General features: G+C 43.9%; 2 protein-coding genes across 4 annotated transcripts in view; both read right to left on the reverse strand.

Annotated features, from left to right (window-relative positions):
- The window catches only part of igsf9a (immunoglobulin superfamily, member 9a), a 100311-nt gene extending 88327 nt beyond the window's left edge, over positions 1-11984 (reverse strand). Inside the window, exon 1 of the mRNA XM_063209757.1 lies at positions 11673-11984. The gene's annotated coding sequence lies outside the window, so the exon portion shown is untranslated. The remainder of the gene's footprint in view (positions 1-11672) is intronic.
- Positions 11985-13049: 1065 nt separating this feature from the next.
- tmem230a (transmembrane protein 230a) lies at positions 13050-20805 on the reverse strand. Of its 3 annotated transcripts, none has more exons than XM_063211403.1 (4): positions 20729-20805; positions 19579-19687; positions 17585-17707; positions 13050-13679 (listed from the first exon to the last, which is right to left on the reverse strand). In XM_063211403.1, exons 1-4 carry the CDS (start codon positions 20734-20736, stop codon positions 13539-13541), a joined length of 381 nt encoding a protein of 126 aa, XP_063067473.1. In that variant the 5' UTR covers positions 20737-20805; the 3' UTR covers positions 13050-13538. The 3 variants fall into 3 exon arrangements, with proteins under 3 accessions (XP_063067473.1, XP_063067475.1, XP_063067474.1); XM_063211405.1 differs by lacking the exon at positions 20729-20805 and adding an exon at positions 20464-20524; XM_063211404.1 differs by lacking the exon at positions 20729-20805 and adding an exon at positions 20306-20513.
- Between the last annotated feature and the right edge of the window lie 1053 nt (positions 20806-21858).

Genomic DNA, 21858 nt, shown 5'->3' on the forward strand with positions numbered 1-21858 from the left:
AAATAAACTACTGCAGTTAAAACATGGCTGTCACTATAAAAAATACGATGTTTACATTTTTAGTACTTTGCATGGCCCTAATGTGAATGTCGTTTTTCAACAACAACCTATTTACATGCATACTTTGAATACTGTACACATCAGCAATGGAGGCCATATAGACACTTCACATGAAATGGTTCAGTTTGTGCACTTCAAGCACTATGTTTCAGTGCATAGTCAAACATAGCGCCCGAAGTCCACAAGTGCGCCATTGGAGACACGACAACAGTCATTATAGCTGTGCAAAGGTATCATCCTGATAATAAACAATCTCTTTATGGTGCATGCATGTCCTTACAGGTCCAAAGTCTGCACAGAGTTATAAACAAAAGTAGTGCCAGAGTCCTGGTCTGTTCTCATGACAGCTCCTGTGATCTTGTTATTGCATTGATGTGCAAATCAACTTTTCAAAGTGCTCTATGTAACTCTACCCCAGTATTTTTCTCCCTTTCAAATTGCAGTAAATTGCTTCTCTTAGACATTTTGATGTGTTGGTGCATTTGAAAATGTAGATGTTTCCACTAGCTTTGCATCTCTTCGTTTCAGCAAATAGGACAAAAAATAACCAGATTTGTCCCTACACACACTTATCCAGTCAGTCAAAACATTGCCGGCAGGCAAAAAAGCAAATTTGGTTGTCTATCTGTGACTAATATCAAGAGCACAATGCCTCTTCTTAAATCCCTAAATTCCTCCAGAAATAAACCCATAACACTGACAAGTCTTATCTTACCAAAGAACCCCGTGGCTCTACAATATCTTTTTAGAGGCAAATTGAGATACACTACAGGATAAGAAATAAAGAGATTGTTCCTTATTGCTAGACAGGGAGACACTGTAGCTAGTTACCCTATCTGGAAGAGAAGAGAAGAGAAGAGAAGAGAAGAGAAGAGAAGAGAAGAGAAGAGAAGAGAAGAGAAGAGAAGAGAAGAGAAGAGAAGAGAAGAGAAGAGAAGAGAAGAGAAGAGAAGAGAAGAGAAGAGTGCAGAGAGGTGGCAGAGGAGAGAGGGGATGGAGGAGAGGTGGCAGAGGAGAGATGGAGTGATAGAGAGGTGGCAGGGGAGAGAGGGGATGGAGTAGATGTGGCAGGGGAGAGAGGGGATGGAGTAGATGTGGCAGAGGAGAGAGGGGATGGAGGAGAGGAGGCAGAGGAGAGAGGGAATGGAGGAAAGGTGGCAGAGGAGAGAGGGGATGGAGGAGAGGAGGCAGAGGAGAGAGGGAATGGAGGAAAGGTGGCAGAGGAGAGAGGGAATGGAGGAAAGGTGGCAGAGGAGAGAGGGAATGGAGGAGAGGTGGCAGAGGAGAGAGGGGATGGAGGAAAGGTGGCAGAGGAGAGAGGGGATGGAGGAGAGGAGGCAGAGGAGAGAGGGAATGGAGGAAAGGTGGCAGAGGAGAGAGGGGATGGAGGAGAGGAGGCAGAGGAGAGAGGGAATGGAGGAGAGGTGGCAGAGGAGAGAGGGAATGGAGGAAAGGTGGCAGAGGAGAGAGGGGATGGAGGAGATGTGGCAGAGGAGAGAGGGGATGGAGGAGAGGAGGCAGAGGAGAGAGGGAATGGAGGAAAGGTGGCAGAGGAGAGAGGGGATGGAGGAAAGGTGGCAGAGGAGAGAGGGAATGGAGGAAAGGTGGCAGAGGAGAGAGGGAATGGAGGAAAGGTGGCAGAGGAGAGAGGGAATGGAGGAAAGGTGGCAGAGGAGAGAGGGAATGGAGGAGAGGTGGCAGAGGAGAGAGGGAATGGAGGAGAGGTGGCAGAGGAGAGAGGGAATGGAGGAGAGGTGGCAGAGGAGAGAGGGAGTGATAGAGAGGTGGCAGGGGAGAGAGGGGATGGAGTAGATGTGGCAGAGGAGAGAGGGGATGGAGGAGAGGAGGCAGAGGAGAGAGGGGATGGAGGAAAGGTGGCAGAGGAGAGAGGGGATGGAGGAGAGGAGGCAGAGGAGAGAGGGAATGGAGGAAAGGTGGCAGAGGAGAGAGGGGATGGAGGAGAGGAGGCAGAGGAGAGAGGGAATGGAGGAGAGGAGGCAGAGGAGAGAGGGAATGGAGGAAAGGTGGCAGAGGAGAGAGGGGATGGAGGAGAGGAGGCAGAGGAGAGAGGGAATGGAGGAGAGGTGGCAGGGGACATTGTGGTAGTAGTATCTAGGGCTGTAACGATATTGGAACCGAGAAATCGCGATACTCGGAGTCACGATACTGTATCGTGATGTAAGGAGGCAATATCGTGATACGCCCTTTCAAAGTTTTGCCATCCTTCAGTCCAGAAAACAGCCATATGATTCGATGCGATAGTGCTTCCAAGCTTCAAATGAGATACATATCAGAAATCGTCGGGTGTATCGAACCGTAGGTCAAAAATCGTGACACGAACCGAATCGTGAGTTGAGTGTATCGTTACAGCCCTAGTAGTATCTGAAGAAGATCCCAACACCACTGAGGCCTGTGTCCCAGGGGAACAGACTCTTGTCTCCAGGGTAACAGGCTCCTAGAAGGAGTCTTGAGTCAGAACCTCAGGGGACAATGTGACTGTTGGTGGCAGAAAGAGAAAGAAGAAGAAGAAGAAGAAGAAGAAGAAGAAGAAGAAGAAGAAGAAGAAGAAGAAGAAGAAGAAGAAGGAGAGGAAAAAGAAGAAGAAGAAGAAGAAGAAGAAGAAGAAGAAGAAGAAGAAGAAGAAGAAGAAGAAGAAGAAGAAGAAGAAGAAGAAGAAGAAGAACCAAAACAACAACAACAACAACACGAAGAAGAAGAGGAAGAAGAAGAAGAGGAGGAAGGCGCGAGAACGACAAACGAGAACAAGAAGAAGAAGAAGAAGACAACAAACGAGAACAACACTTCAACACTTTAGCACCACCACACAGCACCTAGCCCTCCAGGGTGATGTGACTACCTCACAGGAGACTGAGTCAGCACTGTGTGTGTGTGAGGGAGAGATGAGAGAGGAGATCCACAGTCAGGCCCATTAGGACTCCCCCACCCCAAGGGCAAATGGCGTAATGGCAGAAGGATAACTCAGCAGTTCTCAGACCTGAGTGTGTAGTTTAGAGGGGGAGTTACCAGTAAATGGGTTTAAAACAGAGTCCCTGTGCACAACCACTGTCCAGGTGCTGGTGATGTGCAGTAAAAGTAAGCTTAATCCAAGTTAAGGAAGGATGAATCATTCACCGCATTCTGGTATTCTTTGCTGGTAGTTTATTCGGTGAACAACGTTTTGCTGTTGCTTCATCAGGTTCACTCGGTGATTCATCTTTCCTTTACTCTGTAAATGGGTTTGTTTACAGGTTTTGAGGAGTTTGGGTGGGTTGTGTGAGTGATGGGCTGTGTAGACCCAGACAGACAGGCAGGCAAAGGACAAAAGTAGTCCTTGCAGACAGGAGCGATTTTATGAGGATGTCACATGTAACTAAATAAAAGCCGCTGGACTTTTTACAGGGGCAGTAAAGCCATAAACAGGGCCAAGCCGTAAAGCAATAAAAGCACAGTATACCCCACATGAGATAGGAGGATATTTATACAGGCAGATAGATGGACATAAAGGATGAGAATAGACGAGAGAAGAGAGAGACAGAGAGATAGAAAGAGTGATGAGAGAGAGCAAGTGAGAGAGAAACAGAAAAATATAAAGCCTATAGGCTGACTGAGAGGGGGGGGGGCAAAGAGTACAAGAAGACTGAAAAAAGAGCTAGTTTATAGAAAAATAGACAGAAGGCTAAAGACAGACACAAGGTTAGAGTAGAGACAGGAAAGTGAGAATATAAGCGAGAGAGGACAGAAAGAAAGAGAGAAAGAGGCAGAGAAAGCAAACAGAGAAAAGGAGAGATCAACAACAGTTGGAACAACAAGAGGGACGTAATGTAGAGAGGGAAAAGGGCGAATAGAAGGGCATGCCATGTACTAGTATCACAGCACACAAACAGGCTGGTGACAAACAGAGTGTGGAGTGTTGCGTTAGCGTAGCGTAGCGTAGCGCTCGCTCCATAGTAACAAGCCCATAAGCCTACTCCCCTGGTGCCCTCCATCTAACGCAACAACACAACATGCTGATGGCCCTTTGCCACCTGAACAAACACACACACACACACACACACACACACACACACACACACACACACACACACACACACACACACACACACACACACACACACACACACACACAGACACACAACCTCTGAGAAGGTAAACATAGCACTCCTTCATCAGACACACACACACACCCGCATACACAACTTAACACACACATACGTACACACGCACCCTAGAAATCACACACAATTATCACTGAGTAAATAGAACACTCCTTCATCACACACCCACACACTTATACCCACCTACTCACATACATTACACACATTACACACACACACACACACACGCGCACACGAACACACACACACACACACTTGGGGAAGGTAAACACCACACTGCTATATCAGACACACGTGCATACAGACATACATGTGTCAACAGACACACACACACACACACACGCACGCGCACGCACACACACACATGCACACACACCCACACACACACATACACATACACACACATCTAAGCAAGCAATCAGAGCAACACTGTGGAGCTTTTTAATGAGTAAATAGTGGCGTGGCAGGTTGGCCACACATGGGGCCTTCCTTCCCTTCATGCTCCTCTGTAACCTGTCAACACTGCACAGGGGGTGCTGTGGCACACTGAGCCAATGCAGTTGAAGGAGAGGATCGTGCACATCCCAGGGAAAGGTGCAGGACGAAGGGCAACTGTAGTTTTCAGAGTGAGGAGTCCGCACACTTAGAATCCTTTTTGTTGTGTTTTATTTTTTCATGGCAGGATAACGTTTTGACCTCATCTGAAGAAGACTGTTGAGGTCGAAACGTTATCCTGCCATGAAAAAATAAAACACAACAAAAAGGATTCTAAGTGTGCGGACTCCTGACTCTGAACACTAAGCCAATGCACCGTAGACCAGGAGTGGGGAACCTTTTTCATTCAAAGGGCCACTTCAAATTCATCCCAGGGCCGTAAAAGTCCTCAGAGGGCCGTACTTTGAACACAAACCAGGATTTTCCCCTTCACTTTGGGCCTATATTGAAGGCAGCCACCTTTTAAACAAACACCACCTTCTCTAGGTTCCCTGAATATAACTTAGTTGCATTGCAAATGCATAAGATTCCTTTACAAAATATGTCATATTTCATTCAAAGCTGAATAACATTGAAATTATATCGGGGGCCGGATAGAATGGCCTCAAGGGCTGCAAACGGAACCTCGAGACATAGGTTTCCCACCAATACCATAAAAAGAGAGTCTGCCCACCAGGACCCAGGTTCGAATCCAGTTTGGGTCTATCTATCCATACTTCAATGTCCTATCAAAAAAGCCAATATAAATATGTACATTAAAAAATGAGTTTACAGCAGCTTAGCCAACATGGCGCAACAGGCTGACATCCGGCCCAGTTCAGGCTGAGATATGGCTCAATTTACATTGATGGGTTGATGGATGACAGACTCAGGATTTTTTGTTGACATAAACTTACACAATAAAAATTATGAGAACATTTTGGACGTTTTGAATGTACATTTTGTGTCTATTAAAAAAAATAGGCATTAGTGAATTCAGGTAAAATGGGCCACTTTTTTTGCATAAAAGTAAATGGTCCAAAGTGGTCCACTTTGCCTGAATTCACCTACTGAAGCAATCATCCCTGTTGAGTGTGATGCAGTAAGATACGGTATGTGCTGCAGTTGAGATGCATTGCTATTGCTACTGTCTGCAGAGTAGAGTAGCATGAGTGTTGCTGGGATCATTAGTGTCCAGGAGGGGATGAGCTCTCTCATACATTTAATCAGTGAAATGGACACAGGAAACAGGAGAGCAGGAGCTAACCTACATACGTACAGTAAACAGGCTTTACTGCTGGACACACACACACACACACACACACACACACACACACACAGAGAGAGGCCACACGCGTGTGCACGCGCACACACAAGATTGTGGTGCACTGCTCATGTATATTCGCTGGCACACACACACTCATACATGAAAGCTTACATTCACAGAGACACACACGAAGCCTAACCTGCACGCACGCACGCACGCACACACACACGCAATGCACACACACCATGCCTTAACACACGCAAATTCACAAGCACCACATGCCCGTGGACACAGTAGCTCACACACATATCCCTTCCCCTCCCTCACACACATAAACAAACACTCCCGAGAATCAGAGTTAACTAAAAAAAAAGAGGAGTTGTTTCAAAAAGAGGAGTTGTTTCAAAAAGAGGAGTTGTTTCACAAGACTGGTTTCAGCCCCTCTCATTGTACTTCTGGAGGGAGGAGGGAACATTACACCTCCGCTCCTGGGGCAGGAGAGTTCCCATGAGGGGGGGTGTCGGTTAGGTAGGTAGGTAGCTGTGGATCGGCTGGTCTGGCTGCTGTGGATAAGTGTGGCTCCCATTCCTCAGGCCAGCTACAGTCAGGAAAGCCGACAGGGGGGGTTGGGGAGGATGCAAGGGGGCAAAATTGGGTCCTCATTACACTGTATTCTATGAATTGGCCGAGGGGGTCTTTCAGATGACTTTGTCCCGGGCCCAGGAAGAGAGGGGGCCCAGAATTGGGTCCTCATTACATTCTATGAATTGGCCGAGGGGGCCCTTTCAGATGACTTTGTCCCGGGCCCAGCCAGCTGTCAGCAGCCCTGGGTACAGTAGGCAGGTCCGTTGGGGAGGTACCACTGTCCTATATCCTCATAATAATAATCACCCTTTTCACCAGTGGAACACTGCACATTGGAGTCACCGAAAGGACTTGACTACCTTACTACACTACTAAGACATTAAAACAGTCTTCAGTAATAGACTTGGGTCATTTGCATACTGATAACAGCAACATTGTCACAGCAGTGGCCTTGTCTAGCCTGAGGAAAAAGAGCGTAGCCTGGTAAAATAGAGCTCCAGATCTCAATGGACTTCACTTAGTTCATAGGTAACTCAAACTTTTCCCCACTGTGGGGAGAAAGTCATATAGAAAAGGGGGAATTTGAAGCCAAACAACTACCACAGTTACCACAATTAATTACCACAATTAAGATATTGGTAATAATGTCGTAATGACATGCAGTATGACAGTGTTACTCCGTTGTGCTAAATAAGTACAGCGTGGTGGGAAAAGTAAACTTCCAAACTAAGACAAGTTAATGCAGCCAGATATGAAAACCGCCAAATGAAAACACGCAGAAAACTCAAGTCTTCCACAATACAATATGGCACACATGAGACACAGAGCACACATGAGACACAGAGCACACTAAGCCACCGCACAAAGCAGCAGCACTCCATAAAGACTGAGGAAAACCTACCATACCAGTCAGAGCAGAACATGGCACAAATCCATCAATTCAATGTGGAAGCAGGTTCGCGCACTAAACAAGACAGATTAGGCCAAGCTTTGAATTAGGCCAAGCTTTGTCTTATTTAGTATACAAACTAGGGGTGTAAATCACAGCCTTCATGACGATAGGATACGGTATCGATTTCTTAAATCAGGGATTCAAATTATTTTTCGATACTTAAGAATTCCCCACGATACGATGCGATTCGGTTCAATTGGATTCTTTCCAATTACTTTTCCACTACTATTGTGTTATGGAGCTAGGGCATTTCACAGGGGCCAATGATACGATTCTTTTCTATTTTTGAGAATGCCCCACGATACGATGCAATTCCATTAAATCGCCGGCTGATACTTCCGATACATCGATACATTTCGATTTTATTTACATCCCTAATACGAACCTGCTCCCACATTGAACTGTACTTTATAGGTCCACGCACCTGCTTATTTGTCTGAACATCTAGAGGGCAGCAATACCCTTGTCTCCAGATATCCATCAATGACATGACATCATTTGCAGCCCAGCAACTACTGCACAGCCACAGAGTTCATACCTGAGTCCCATGTGGAGAAACGTTAGACCCAGGCCTATTCCATTACTTTAGGGTCAGGTAGTGTGATACGGTAAGTACACTACACTTCCATTCCCTTAGGCCGGGTAGTGTGATGGGTTAAGTAGGCTTCCATTACTCTAAGTCGAGTAGTAGGTTAAGTACACCTCCATTACTTAAGGCTGTGTGTGTTAGGATAGGGTAAGTGCACTTCTATTACCTTAGGTTAAGTAGGCTTCCATTACTCTAAGTCAAGTAGTATGCTAGGTTAAGTACACCTCCATTACTTAAGGTTGTGTGTGTTAGGATAGGGTTAGTGCACTTCCATTACCTTAGGTTAAGTAGGCTTCCATTACTCTAAGTCAAGTAGTATGCTAGGTTAAGTACACCTCCATTACTTAAGGTTGTGTGTGTTAGGATAGGGTTAGTGCACTTCCATTACCTTAGGTTAAGTAGGCTTCTATTATTTAAAGGCCAGTATGCTTTGTTAAGTACACCTCCATTACTTAAGTAGGCTTCCATTATTTAAAGGCCAGTATGCTGGGTTAAGTACACCTCCATTACTTTAAGGGCACGTAGTCGTGTGCAGGGTTGTTGCAGCAAATGTTGGTTACAGGCCCTATGTGCTTCCAAGCTTCAAATCAATATCATTATTATTTGTTAACTTTTTTACCACTTATAACCTATTTTACCTAGAAACGATCATCAAAAAGACATTTTAAAAAACATGGGGTGTATCGAACCGTAGGTCAAGAATCGAATCATGAGTTGAGTGTATCGTTACAGCCCTAATAAGTGGTACACTTGTCCAATGGCTAAGTAGTACACTTGTCCAATGGCTAAGTAGTACACTTGTCCAATGCTTGACAGCAGATGATGTGTGTGGATGGAACGCTGAGCTGCTTTGCATCTCACCACAGCATTTGCAGTCAGGGCTGAGTGCAGACTGCAGACTCTTGAGTGCTTCGTTCTCAGTGCACAAGGCCAATAGAGAGTGAATTGGGGATGATGATTTAAGGCACTGAAGTGTTGAATTATTACCCCGTTGAGGGTAGTTCCTATGTGTTATAAGTGGGGCATTCTTATTTCGAGGGACCCCCTCGAAAACGAGATATCCTATCTCAAGGGGCTATCCCCCTAAACAAATAAATAGAAATTGAAATTGAAATTGAAGTTAGAAATGCTGAGAAAATGTGTCAGTGCTGTGGTGCACATGTCCACAAACAAGCTCAATGCCCCTGAAAACGTATAGGTTTCGAAACCAGCCTGGTTCATCTCCTAACCCTATCCGATCTCCCTCTCCCAGTCGTCTCTTATCACTTCTCTGTCTTGTCCAATAAAGCTATAAAAAGCACCTACAATGTTTTAAAGAAATGCTGAGAAACTAAGCTTACAAGTCCTGTGCTGTAGAATAGTCATAAAAGGTAACTTAGAAGTCCTGCAGGGGAAACTCCTTATTGCAGAGTAAGTAAGTACTACGTGGTCCTGGGTAATGACGCGCCTGATGAGAGGGGATGTTCCTCTCTCTAATTAGGGAGCTGATAACGTAATGAGCAGAGGAGACCCCCACCAGGCCCAGGCATGCCCATCAGGACCCTCATTACAGCCAATCAGGATGCAGTATGTGCCCTGAATTCAGATCTAAACACACACCCTTCCTTCCGGTGCTGAGGAGGACACAATGAACTAATAAAACTTACTAAGGCCCTACCGTGGCTGATATGGTAGGGTACGCGTTTACCACTCGGCCGACCCGGGTTCGATTCCCGGTCCGGGTCCTTTGCCGGTCCTTCCCCATCTCTCTCTCCCAGCTCACTTCCTGTCTCTCCTCCACTATCCTGTCTCACAAAAAAAACAATAAAGGCTGAAAAGCCCCCCAAAAAATACTAAAAAAAATAACAATAAAAAATAAACCTTACTACACAACTATGACATTACACAGTAGGCTATTTAGTAATAATAATGCCAGTAGAACCCATCCGCCTTCTCCCTCTCTCTGTCGGTCGTTCTGTCTGTCTTGTCCAATACCTCTCCAATAGGGCAATCAGTGAGCAAAAACTCTCCACTTTTCTCTCTCTCTCTCTCTCTCTCTCTCTCTCTCTCTCTCTCTCTCTCTCTCTCTCTCTCTCTGCATGGCCATTCCCTAGGTAGTAAGGGATCGTCCTGCATAGTGCAATGGAAACAGGAAAGTAAATTTGCAGGTCCTACCCAACCCAACCCTCACTGAAAACATTAACCTGCTGCGCATAGACACATACACACACACACACACACACACACACACACACACACACACACAGGTCAGAGTGCAAGAGCGTAGGAGTCACCAACAATGCAATGCTCCTATCTTTACTGTGGCTGGGCGAACCTGTGTCACGTCTTTCAGTGGGCATTTAGTTTTGAGGACAGGAGCAAACAACAGTGTTCTCACACTAGGCTACAGCGTCTGGTATTGCTCCTAGACTGCCATGCATAAAGCAACTGTTAAATCCCTTCCAAAACAAGTTTAAAAAATAAAATAATAAAAAAAAGATTAAATGCATTATGGCATTACACCATAGACACAGAACATCTCTCAGAACAGATCAAAGGAGTTTTAAAGAGGGGAAAGCAGACAGATCAAACTAGTGTTGAATAGGGGAAAACTGCTAGGGCTCATTCCTGATGACACTTTTATCAGCTTTTGGGCAGCCCTGCGCTCATGCTTCATCTGAAAAGGAGCTTATAGCAGTGCTGGGGTTCTAAAGTACCTGTCTACAGACATTGGATCAACTAATTGGACATTTATGAACCCAACCCCCAAAAAATGACCATGAGCTTGTCAAATGTCCCATGTGAACCCCCTAGCTAGGCACAAACTCACAAAGAGTTGAGAGAGAGAGAGAGAGAGAGAGAGAGAGAGAGAGAGAGAGAGAGAGAGAGAGAGAGAGAGAGAGAGAGAGAGAGAGAGAGAGAGAGAGAGAGAGAGAGAGAGAGAGTTGCAGATAGCCACCATTTACAATAACAATCTAGAATAGTCCATACATCACTTTCAAAGCGTGAAGTTTTCTTGTACACCATAAACAACAGCTGTAACAACCGTTGAGAACAGCCAAATGGCGAGGTGCACATGCCCTTTCTATCAGTGGGTCACTAGGCAGCCTCGCAGTCGGTGACCCGGGGGACGGCGAACCAACAGGCTAAATAAACATAGCCCCTAGCACCTTGTATATTCAGCAAGCTCCGCTGGCGAGGTTAAAGAAACAAGGGGAAATAAGCCGTCCATTTGTATTTGCTCAAAGACTTGTCTTTGGTCACCCCCCATGTCGATTGCGCAGAGATAAGACACGAATTGTCACACACAGTATGGACGTATTCCCATAGCGCAACAGACAGGCGCGTTCATGACAACCATTTTTCCCTGAAGACATCACACTTCTTGACACAAATAAGCGACAATGTAACTTTGCTATTTTGTATGTAGCAAAAACTTAAAATTACAAAGTATGGGCTATATGCAGGATGATTCGGTCTAGATAAGACACAAAGAACTATTATGTAGCAGTTGTTGAATAGCCTACTAAGCGGGAGAGCAGGTGCTGGTGAATTTAAAGTCGTGCTCCTTTCCAGATGAGACAGACGACCACGCTCGGACAGAAAGTCCCACAACAGATAACGCTGGACAGATACACTTATCAAACTTACCGTCTGGGAATTTGTGGGATCCGTTTCAAGTTTAGATGGAGATGAGTTTATTGTTCAATGGAAATCCAAATAGCAAAGTGTATCCCAAGTTTCAATGGAGCAAGCTAATAGTGCATCATCCACGGATGACTGAGTCCGGCGCAGCAAGCCAACAGGACACAATTTAAGTCTATTGACACAGCTTCCAAAAGTAACTTCTATAACTTCAAGATACGACGACGGAGTTCTTTTTAATGTTACAGGTGAAATTAGTTACTCTCCCAAAATATCCTTTGATGTTAGATCTGTGCTTCCTATCCTGTTTGCCACGCTTCTCGGTCAGTCGGACTGAGTGAGCTCACGTTTACAACTGAAGTTGTTTCCTCCTACCCCCCGTCGCCTCTGTGTCCTTGTATGAAGGCGCGCAAGCGCGAGCGCTGAGATGAAACGCATTGTAGGCTACGCGAGTCTTCCTCCGGCCTGCAGGGTAGCTACTGCACTTTCAAATGTTAATAAACTCGTGTAATTACTTTGTTTCCAAACCAAATGTGTAGCAGCTTCTCAATAAACAAAGAAAAAATACTTCAAGCCGTGAATATTTGGCCACACCATTTGGTATCGTAGGCTAACGCCTTGAGTTTTGGTACTAACTACCTAAAATATAAGATTTAACGTCCATCTCCAACTTGTTTAGGCTATGCACGGATCATCACCAGTGAATTAAGCTGCTGTCTAGCCTATTCATGCGCAGATTTCTTGACGGCGCGTGGCTTGCCTTCTGTTCTTTGGCCTGGATTTTGCCCCCATAAACACCCCTTTAAACTACAAAGGCCTAAGTCCGGGAATGGTAAACTAGCAACTAAATAAATGATAATGAGAAGCAAACGGATAATCTCTAGATTAAGCTCACATTCACTATACAGTAGCCTAAATCTCACTATTTGGGTCAGTGAATAATTATGAATAATCATTTCAAAATTATAGACCTAATAGCCTACAGATTGTTGTTTTACAAGATACATCGTCTTTTGAAACCTGCCTACATTGGAAATTGTTTTGCGATGAGATAACAAATTCATGGATATCAGGACGTTCAATTATTACCTCCTTGATTGTGTTATAATGACTCACAATGTTTGACACACTCTTGGAATGAAAACGAAATGTCTTCCTACTACCACTAGATGGCGTATTTGCCCTATGCTGAACAGAGCCGGCTCTGATGCTGAACACCAACAGGTGTTGCAATAGGACTGACTGTTTTTCTTTCACTGTGGAAAGGTTACTGGAAAATGATATTTATTCAGCCCATAGGTCACTTTTAAAATATTTATTCAATGACATTTATAAATTCCTTTCTCAAGCAGTAATACAAGACACAGCAGAGGGTTTTGTAAAAAAAAAAGACATGCTACAACATCAAGTGGTCCTTGATAATACGAAGAGCCCTTTTCTCTACAACAGAAAATCTTTGGAGTAAAAGCAAAAAAATATAAACATAATAATAATAATAATAATAATAATAATAAACAGGCGTTGCATGTCTCAAATACTCAGCTGCTCATAGATACTCTAATTCCGGCACATAATACAATCACAAGAGTCCGTAAAGTCCAAAAATATACAGCATACACGTGTGCAGTGCTATTAAGCCACTTGGTGCTATTGTTGCTTCCTCCTGTAAGGAAGAAACCTGCGGTAAACATACAGATAGGGGTGTCCCATGCGAGCTCCTGGGGTTTCTAAGGGGGTGGGTGGGGTGGGTGGTGGCTGACGGTGTAGGGAGGCTGGGGGGAGCTCTACCTCCACACCCCTAATTCCCCGACCACCATCTTCTGTTTTCAAGGAGAGGTAGGAGCTCAGAGCAACCCACCCACCCAAGCAAGCTCAGTCATCGAAATCGGGGATGTCGTCGAACGAGTAGCCCCGGTAGCCTTTGGAGGCATAGTAGGCGATCCGCAGGTGGTAGAAGCCAGGGAGGAAGACGAGCACTCCGATGATCAGCACAGGGATTGTTCTGTTGGGATCCTGGAAGACATTGGGAAACGGCAAAGAAGAACGTCACACACAACCAGACATTTAGGCATAAACAAGGCTCTAGTCTAAATTAACATTAAATTACACTTGGCCTGGGTAATAACTGTTATCTAACAATAAAGAATTAACTACTTTTATTTGATGACATACATGTTATTACACTTCCCAATGGCATGCAGTGTGTAAAAAATGTGCCATTTTTGCCCTGACGTCAAATAAGTTCTGTTTTCTAAGAAAAGCAGTATATCTTGTGGTATGCGCTCCAATGGCCGTTTCTTACTCTGTATCCCTGGCTTTCGTACAGAACAGGGGAAAAGGGCCTTTGTGTTTTGTGCCCCTACCTCATGGAACAATTTACAAAAGGACTTGAAATTAACAGAACTGATTCCATTGAGCGATTTTAATTCCAAGATGTGATGACTTGAAACTGAGTCCCTTGTCTGTAACGGTTTCAATTGATTTGTTATTGTTTAACTTGATTTGTTATTTTATGCAACTGGAATTTTAATTTTGTAACTTGTGCCGCCACTTGGCAAGGAGTCAGGACGCCCTTGTAAAAGAGATTTTTTACTCTCAACGGGTTTATTTACCTAGTTAAATAAAGGTTTAATTTAAAAAAATTGCAAAAAAGTATGTGATTACCCGATTCAGGCAGAAAACAAAAGCATGTATGTGTATGTCAATGCCACTGGTAGTAACTTTGGGTATTTTCACAACTAGTCCCCTTTAAGTGAACCACAAAGTGAACCGACAGTGAAAGGATTCAGTTCTGTTTTTGTCGTATTTGAGTGTATTAACAAAATAAATGGCTGCTCTTTCTGGTCCTATTGTGCTTTTATGGTGCATCAGTCCTCTTCTTGATCACACCTGGTCCTCTAGAGCAGTGTTTCCCAACCAGGGGTACGTGTACCACTAGGGGTACGCGAGCACACGTCAGGGGGTACGCGGAAAAATGTGATAATGACAATTGAATAGAGTATAGTCATACTGGGATAAAGGTATATATAGAGAGCGCTGGGATAGGGGGTACTCATTGTACAACATTGTACAACAAAAAGGCTTAGGGGGTACGCGAGTCAAAAAAGGTTGGGAAACACTGCTCTAGAGCTCTCCTCAAGTGATTTCACTGAATCACAATTATAACTTGTCATGACCCATAAGTGAACCGTACTGAGAAAGATAAATATCTGTTAAGTTAAGCAGTGTGTTGCGACCCATCTTTAATATATAATAAATAATAAACCCTCTTGGCTTTGGGACCAGATGTGGCATGTGTAAAGGACTGCACTGGGTAGGTTGGCGGGGCGACCGAAAATGTTTTGCACTTGAATTACTTTTAATCATTGCAGCGCCATAAACAATTAATTGCATTGGCTTTCTGTGTGTGGAGTTCCGTAATTTGCCACAGTCCACTAGGACAGTTGTTAATGGCACAACACTTGCTCTGTCTTAGATTAGTTAGATTAGATAAAACTTTATAGTCTGTTACACATGAAACAGAAATTTGTCTTTGGCGTGGCTTCAGTGATTCTCACAGACATTAGACAAGACTTGACAAAACAGGACAAAAACAAGACAAGACAAGACAATACATGCATGCTGAGACTGGACAGCTCATCTCTTGTTCTGTATGGCAACAGCTGAGGGGATGAAGGATTTCTTGAATCTGTTCTTGTGCGCAAGTGAAACACTCAACCGTCGACCTGATGGCAGCCGTTGGAAGGAGTGATGGATGGGATGAGAGGGCTCCTCTATGATCTGGTCAGCTTTCCTGATCACTGCACTACTGTACAGCTCAGATAGGGAGGGTTGAGGTGAGCCAGACATTTTGATAGCCTGGTTCACTATGCGTGACAGTTTATTCTTATGTTATGTCACCTCCAGTTTATTCTTATGTTAACGCATCTCCATGAAGTGCCCTTGAGCAAGGCACCTAATCCCACACTGCTCCAGGGACTGTAAACCATAGCCTGTAATGTCTGTAGGTCGCTTCTGATGAAAGTGCATCATCTAGGAGTAATGTAATGATGAATAATAGACTACTACTCACCTAGGGTTGCCACCCGTCCCTTGAAATACAGAATCGTCCCTTATTTGGAAGTTAAATCCCTTACTGAACTGATACGGAACACTATTTTTTCCTTATTTTCATGAATAACTAAGGCTGAAACAGGCCACAATTTGGTTAAAATGCAGGACATTGCTAGCCTAGCGCAGCCAGACCCGTACAGCAAAAAGCTGTACCAGGGTCTAGGAGGGCTGGGCGGCAGTGTGGGCGGGATAAACGGTTGCTTCAGCACTCAACGTCACGCAATTGGATGGCAAACAACCAATCCCCACACACTTCTGTGTAACGTCACAGATGTCTTTCACAACGTACACGCCCCTTTGTAGGCGAAACGGCAACTTCGAGCCGTCGTAGCAGTGAATGCTTGTGATGACCACAGCCACAAACAAGTTTCCTAATAAATCGTGTTTTCACTTATACAGTTCAAAAATGCATCGTTTTCAACCACATGGCCCTCCTTGATCAATCAGCGAAATGTCGAGCAATTTGGGGCTTGTTAAATGGTTATATTTATGATTGTTGTCAACATGGCATGTTCGGTGTATACCCATAACTAATATATGGCTAGCCGCTAGCTCGGTAGACTAGGTGTCATTCCCATCTATTTAGTAAGCGACTTACAGACTTTCAAAGCTCCCAAATGTCTCGTTTTTAATGACATGGATCTTATTAGAATTTGGGGCAGGCATATAATACAAGGCTGGATACCTAGCTCTGTTCTTGACGACAGGTTAGCTAGCCACTAGCGAGGGTCTCTTTGTAGGTGAGGCGGCAACTTCCAGCCGTCGTAGCAGTGAATTCGTGTGATGACCACAGCCACAAACAAGTTTCCTAATAAATCGTGTTTTCACTTATACAGTTCAAAAATGCCTCGTTTTCAACCACATGGCCCTCCTTGATCAATCAGCGAAATGCCGAGCAATTTGGGGCTTGTTAAATGGTTATATTTATGATTGTGTTCAACATGGCATGTTCGGTGTTAGCTAGCTAGCTGTATACCCATAACTTTCCCTGATTGTCGCTCCCAACGCAGGACGCTCCCCTGCCAGCTCGCTCCCACTAGCCAGACGATCCCACCGCCATATAACGGAGCTAGTTATTTTTTTGATGTTAGTTTTTTGTTTCTAACCCCAACCTGGATACCTAGCTCTGTGTTGTTGACGACAGGTTAGCTAGCCACTAGCTTGGTAGACTCGGTGTCATTCCCATCTATTTAGTAAGCTACTCAAAGACTTTCAAAGCTCCCAACTGTCTCGTTTTTAATGGCATGTGTCTTATTAGAAATTGGGGCAGCAATTTCATTCTACACCTACAGTAGTGGTCTGATAATAGCGTGTGACTATCTGGTTCTGTAAAATGCTCAACTTAGCTTACCGAGCTGGTTTAAAACATCGAATGATCAAATGGTAATGTGTTGAGATCTATTTGTGTCCGATAAGTTCATGGTGTATTATTACATCAATCCATGTCAGCCACAAAATGTATTATCATCCAGGTTTTTTAAATTAAGTAAACACTTTCGTGCTGTACGTAGCACGGACGGACACCATGCGTCTTCTTAGAAAGTTTCCTGTTTACTAGGTAGCCCGGCCCCCCTCGCGATTTGATTGGCCCTGTCATCGGATAACTTTCAGCCTCGCAAAACGACCGGGGTCCGCTAGACTGCCCCCGGGAGCAAATTCAATTTGCGGTCGCTAGGGGCGTCTAGATTTCTAGGCTAGGAAATTGAAACTGCATTTTTTTTTTCCTCGGGAAGGACCCCCAGACCCCCCACAACAATCAAGTGTGCCTTGTTTTTATTTCTGAAAGGTGGCAACTATATACTCACCGACACTTGGATGTAGCCAGACAGCAGGAGGCCACCGATGACGATCAGCAAGGAGCCAATGAGGAACAGGAAGGTTGCCAAGGCGATGGCTTTGTACGGAACCTTAGGTGGTCCCTTCTTGAACTTGAGGAAAAAAGAAAGAACAGGGATTAATGGGCATATATGTTCTATCTATAACACAAGTGACAATATACTGTACTAGGGCTGCACGATTACGGAAAAAATCATAATCACGATTATTTTTTTCAAAGTCATAATCACGATTATTAATCACGATTATTGATTTTTGCAGATTTTTTTTTAAATTATAACAAGATGAAATATAACCAAGAATGAATTACATACGGGATGAGCAAAATGAAATGAATTGTAATAATTATGTAAAGGCAATAGCATTAAACTTAAGTGGACAGATTTCTGGCCAGAAACACCAGCCTGTCAGTATGTTCTGGCTTCAAGGACGCTCTCAAAAGTAGGTCACTATTGACACAATTAAATCACGATTAAAATCATGAGTTCGATTTCACTATTTTATCACGATTTTGATTATTTTTCGATTAATTGTGCAGCTCTATACTACACTGCCCCACAAAGGCAAAGTGTAGAAACTACACTTGTCAAAATTGAGTTTAGACTGTAAATGGTCTTCATAACACCTCTTTTATCTTGAAACAAAGCCTTATGATGCAAATGGGTCCAGTTTTGGAGATATATCTATATCAAATGTGCAGTAACTGCAATACCCAACCTAATACTAATACTTTGAAGGCCATTTTCTCTGTTTTAATGTTGACATAGTAACTGCACTTTGTCTTTGTAGGGCAGTACAGTCAATGGCGCAACCTGTGAGGACCTTGTTTCTCATGTACTGGTCATAACAGAGCCACAAGTATACATAGGCCTACACGGGTTCTAAACTTTGGTTTTCTCCTGACTGCACGAAACTAGCTGCGCACAACTCAACCTCTGATTGTTGGAAACCGCTGTGTGTCAAAAAAATTAGCTCACGTGGTTGGCTGCCAGTGCCTTGCCCCTCCTGTGTCCGCCATTTTCAATGTAAAATTGACATCTTTAGACCTTACTGTACTTTGGTCAGACCAACAAATTTAGTTTATTACTTGGTAAATGATTAGGAAAAGATTATATTTGAGAATGGGCAGCATACCCAGGTAGCGAAGTTTATCTGGCCCATTGTTGGCTCGATCCTTTTTTCGCGAGTGCTGACAGTTGGCCCAATTCTGGCTTTGTCCGCGGCAAAATAATGGCCCTATTACCGTATGCCGACAGTGTCGGCTCAGTGGTGGCTCAGTTACTGCATGAGACTGACAGTTATTTTCAGTGTCGGCCGAGTGTTGGCTCAGTTACTGCATGAAGTGAGTTTTTTCAGTGTTCTATGAAGTGTTGGCTGAGTCATGGTAACCAATGTTCCAGCCGAGCTGACACTCAGCCGACAGTGCCAACATTCAGCCAAAATCGGGCCGACTGTGCTTGCTATCTGGGTAGTTACAACGCTGGCCTCAATCTTACGCACTCTCCATAAACTGCAAGAGCAAGCATGCAGATTCATGACAGCAGTTGTATAGACCCACATTGACCATCAGCTACATTACATTACATTCCATTGTTACATTACATTGCCCTTAGCCGACACTTTCATTTATTCAAAGCGACTTCCAGTTATTATTTTTCAGGGTATTGGTTACAGTACCCTGGAGCAATGTGGGGTGAGGTGCCTTGCTCAAGGGCACTTCAGCCATGGATGGAGATGTAGAGAGAGGTCAGGGGGGATTCAAACCTGCAACCCCTAGATTGAAAGACCAACTCTCTAACCACTAGGCCACGGCTGCCCCCTTTACATACTGCATTCTACAGCTTAAAAAGCAACACACTTTGTAGTGTTTGTGACAATGCATAATCATCTCACCATCATTATTTTTGTGCCCATTATCTACTTTCTTCAGCTGATCCAACAAGCCATATGAATGGCCACTCACCTGGAGATCAATGTAGCCTTCATCACTGTCTGCCAGCCGTGAATACTTCACTTTGTTGTTTGGTATCCCTCCTCCACCAGATACTGTCCGGGTGGGCATCATAGCCACTCTGTCAGAGAGAGAGAGAGAGAGAGAGAGAGAGAGAGAGAGAGAGAGAAGGAGAGAGAGAGAGGAACCGAGAGGCAGACAGAGGGAGAGAAAAGAAAGTGGTGACGTGGCTCACTTTTAAAAATGACCCTTTTTCTTTTTGCTGCTACTTAACACATGGAAAGAATGAGTCCTCTCTGCAGACCTTGAGGCACTGAACCCAACCCATATCCAACAAGAAACCATTCATTCCTCAAATTACGCACAGTCTAAACATAGCAGAAATTAGCATCTGACGATCACATATAACCAGCCGCGAAGTATTTAGTGGACATGCCAAAATAACTGGTTCATACAATACGAGTTAGCTGTAATTATACCCAGATAATAACAGTCAGCAACCAAGAACTCAGTAGGCTACGGCAGCAGCGTCAACGCCACACTGCAACTAGCTGTGTAATTACAAGCTAATAACTCTGGCATTAAATAGATCTGCAAAAGCACTTAGAGTCACAACTGAAAGGCAACCGTGGCGTTTTAAACCGAACACATTATTCCCAAATAAGTGTTCCTGCTGCTACTGAGTGCGCTGTGCTTCAACTGCTAAGCTTATAGCTGACAGTTTGCAAATCCGATTTACCTGTAAAATCACAAAATGTTGTCGCACAGTCAATGCAGATGAGGTGCTTGTGTAGCAAAGTGTATCAAATATTAGCCTCCTTCAGACATTCACCAATTAATTAGTCCAGTTAAATGAAAGAATGAAAAACGGTGGAACAAAAATAACTTTTCCCTCACTCATATGCTCCATAATGTTTTGCTTCCTGTCTCCTGCGCGCGCAGTGTACCCGAGGAGCGCTTCGGGAGCCATGTTGTTGAGGGAATGTGCGGCACTGTCCACGTCGCTTTAATATGCCTACTTCTATTGCCTGTCCAGTAGGATTTTCTTTACAATGGCAATGCCATAACATAAAGACACTTAATATTACTTATCCATTGGAAATACAGCTATAGTTAATTAGAGCAACACATTTAATTGGATAGGCTAGGCCTACACACTTACTTTGTCATCACTCCAGGTTGGTTGTTGAAGACTCTCCCATGAAAGTGTAAACACAAACTTAAACATTAAAATGAAGATCAACTAAGATTCAAGGAGAACAGCTTCCATTCAATGTGTGCGCATGTTATCCTCCCAGTCAGAGAAGGCGAGCAGCCAGGTTCACAAACCAAAGCTCAGCACTTGATCCCTTTGGATTACAGACTAAAGCAAACGCCCACCTGCCAGATAGAACATTCATCAATAGCCAATACCCCAGCAAATACATGGGTAGCGTAGACTGCCTTATGCTATGCTTTTATAACCAGGTTCTGTCGACCAAAGTGAGACAATGAAGAGTCAAGTGTCAAAAAGGTTTAGGTAGGCCTACATTTAAAATAAAACCATGGGGCTCAAAGGAGAAGGAGGAGTCAGAGGTTGCCACCCACCACTGCGACCTTAAATAAATAAAATAGATAATATCAGATCAGTCACAAGGAATAAATAAACACAAAATGGATAGTGCAAAACCACAATAAAGTTCAATTTCAGGTTCACAAATGACACTACAAACACTGCAGAGACATGGCACTCATACCTACTGATATCTACCCATCAAATGTCACACAAAGGCCTAATACGGTGTATAATGGTACTATAGGCTATTAATAATGATAATGACAACAATAACAACTAGCACTCAGAGAGTGAAAACCTCCACTAAGGTCATGGTTACACCCTAAGGTCATGTCAAGTCTTTCTTTCTGCCTTGTTTTTGTGGAGGTAAAGGAATGTCAAAATTTGCCCTATCCCACAATGATGAAGAATTAAAAAAAAAAACATACTGGTCCGGACTGTGATCTGGATCACCACCAAAATGTAACCAATTGCTCATTTTGTCATTTCCAACAACTCCACAAAATGTCTTCAAAATCCGTTCATAACTTTTTGAGTTATCCTGCTGACAGACAAATAGACAAACAAACCATCGCGACCGAAAACATGACCTCCTTGACGGAGTTAGTAACAATAATAATGCATTTTCTTTCTATCATTATGAAGTCTTGTTTTGGAGGAGGGCGTGTGTGCTTGAATAATGGAGTCAGTTAGTTTTTTCCCTTCCCCTCCTTTTTGTGTGTGTTCAAATGATGGAT

This window comes from Engraulis encrasicolus, chromosome 11 (assembly GCF_034702125.1).
Source record: "Engraulis encrasicolus isolate BLACKSEA-1 chromosome 11, IST_EnEncr_1.0, whole genome shotgun sequence".
Lineage (NCBI taxonomy): Eukaryota > Metazoa > Chordata > Actinopteri > Clupeiformes > Engraulidae > Engraulis > Engraulis encrasicolus.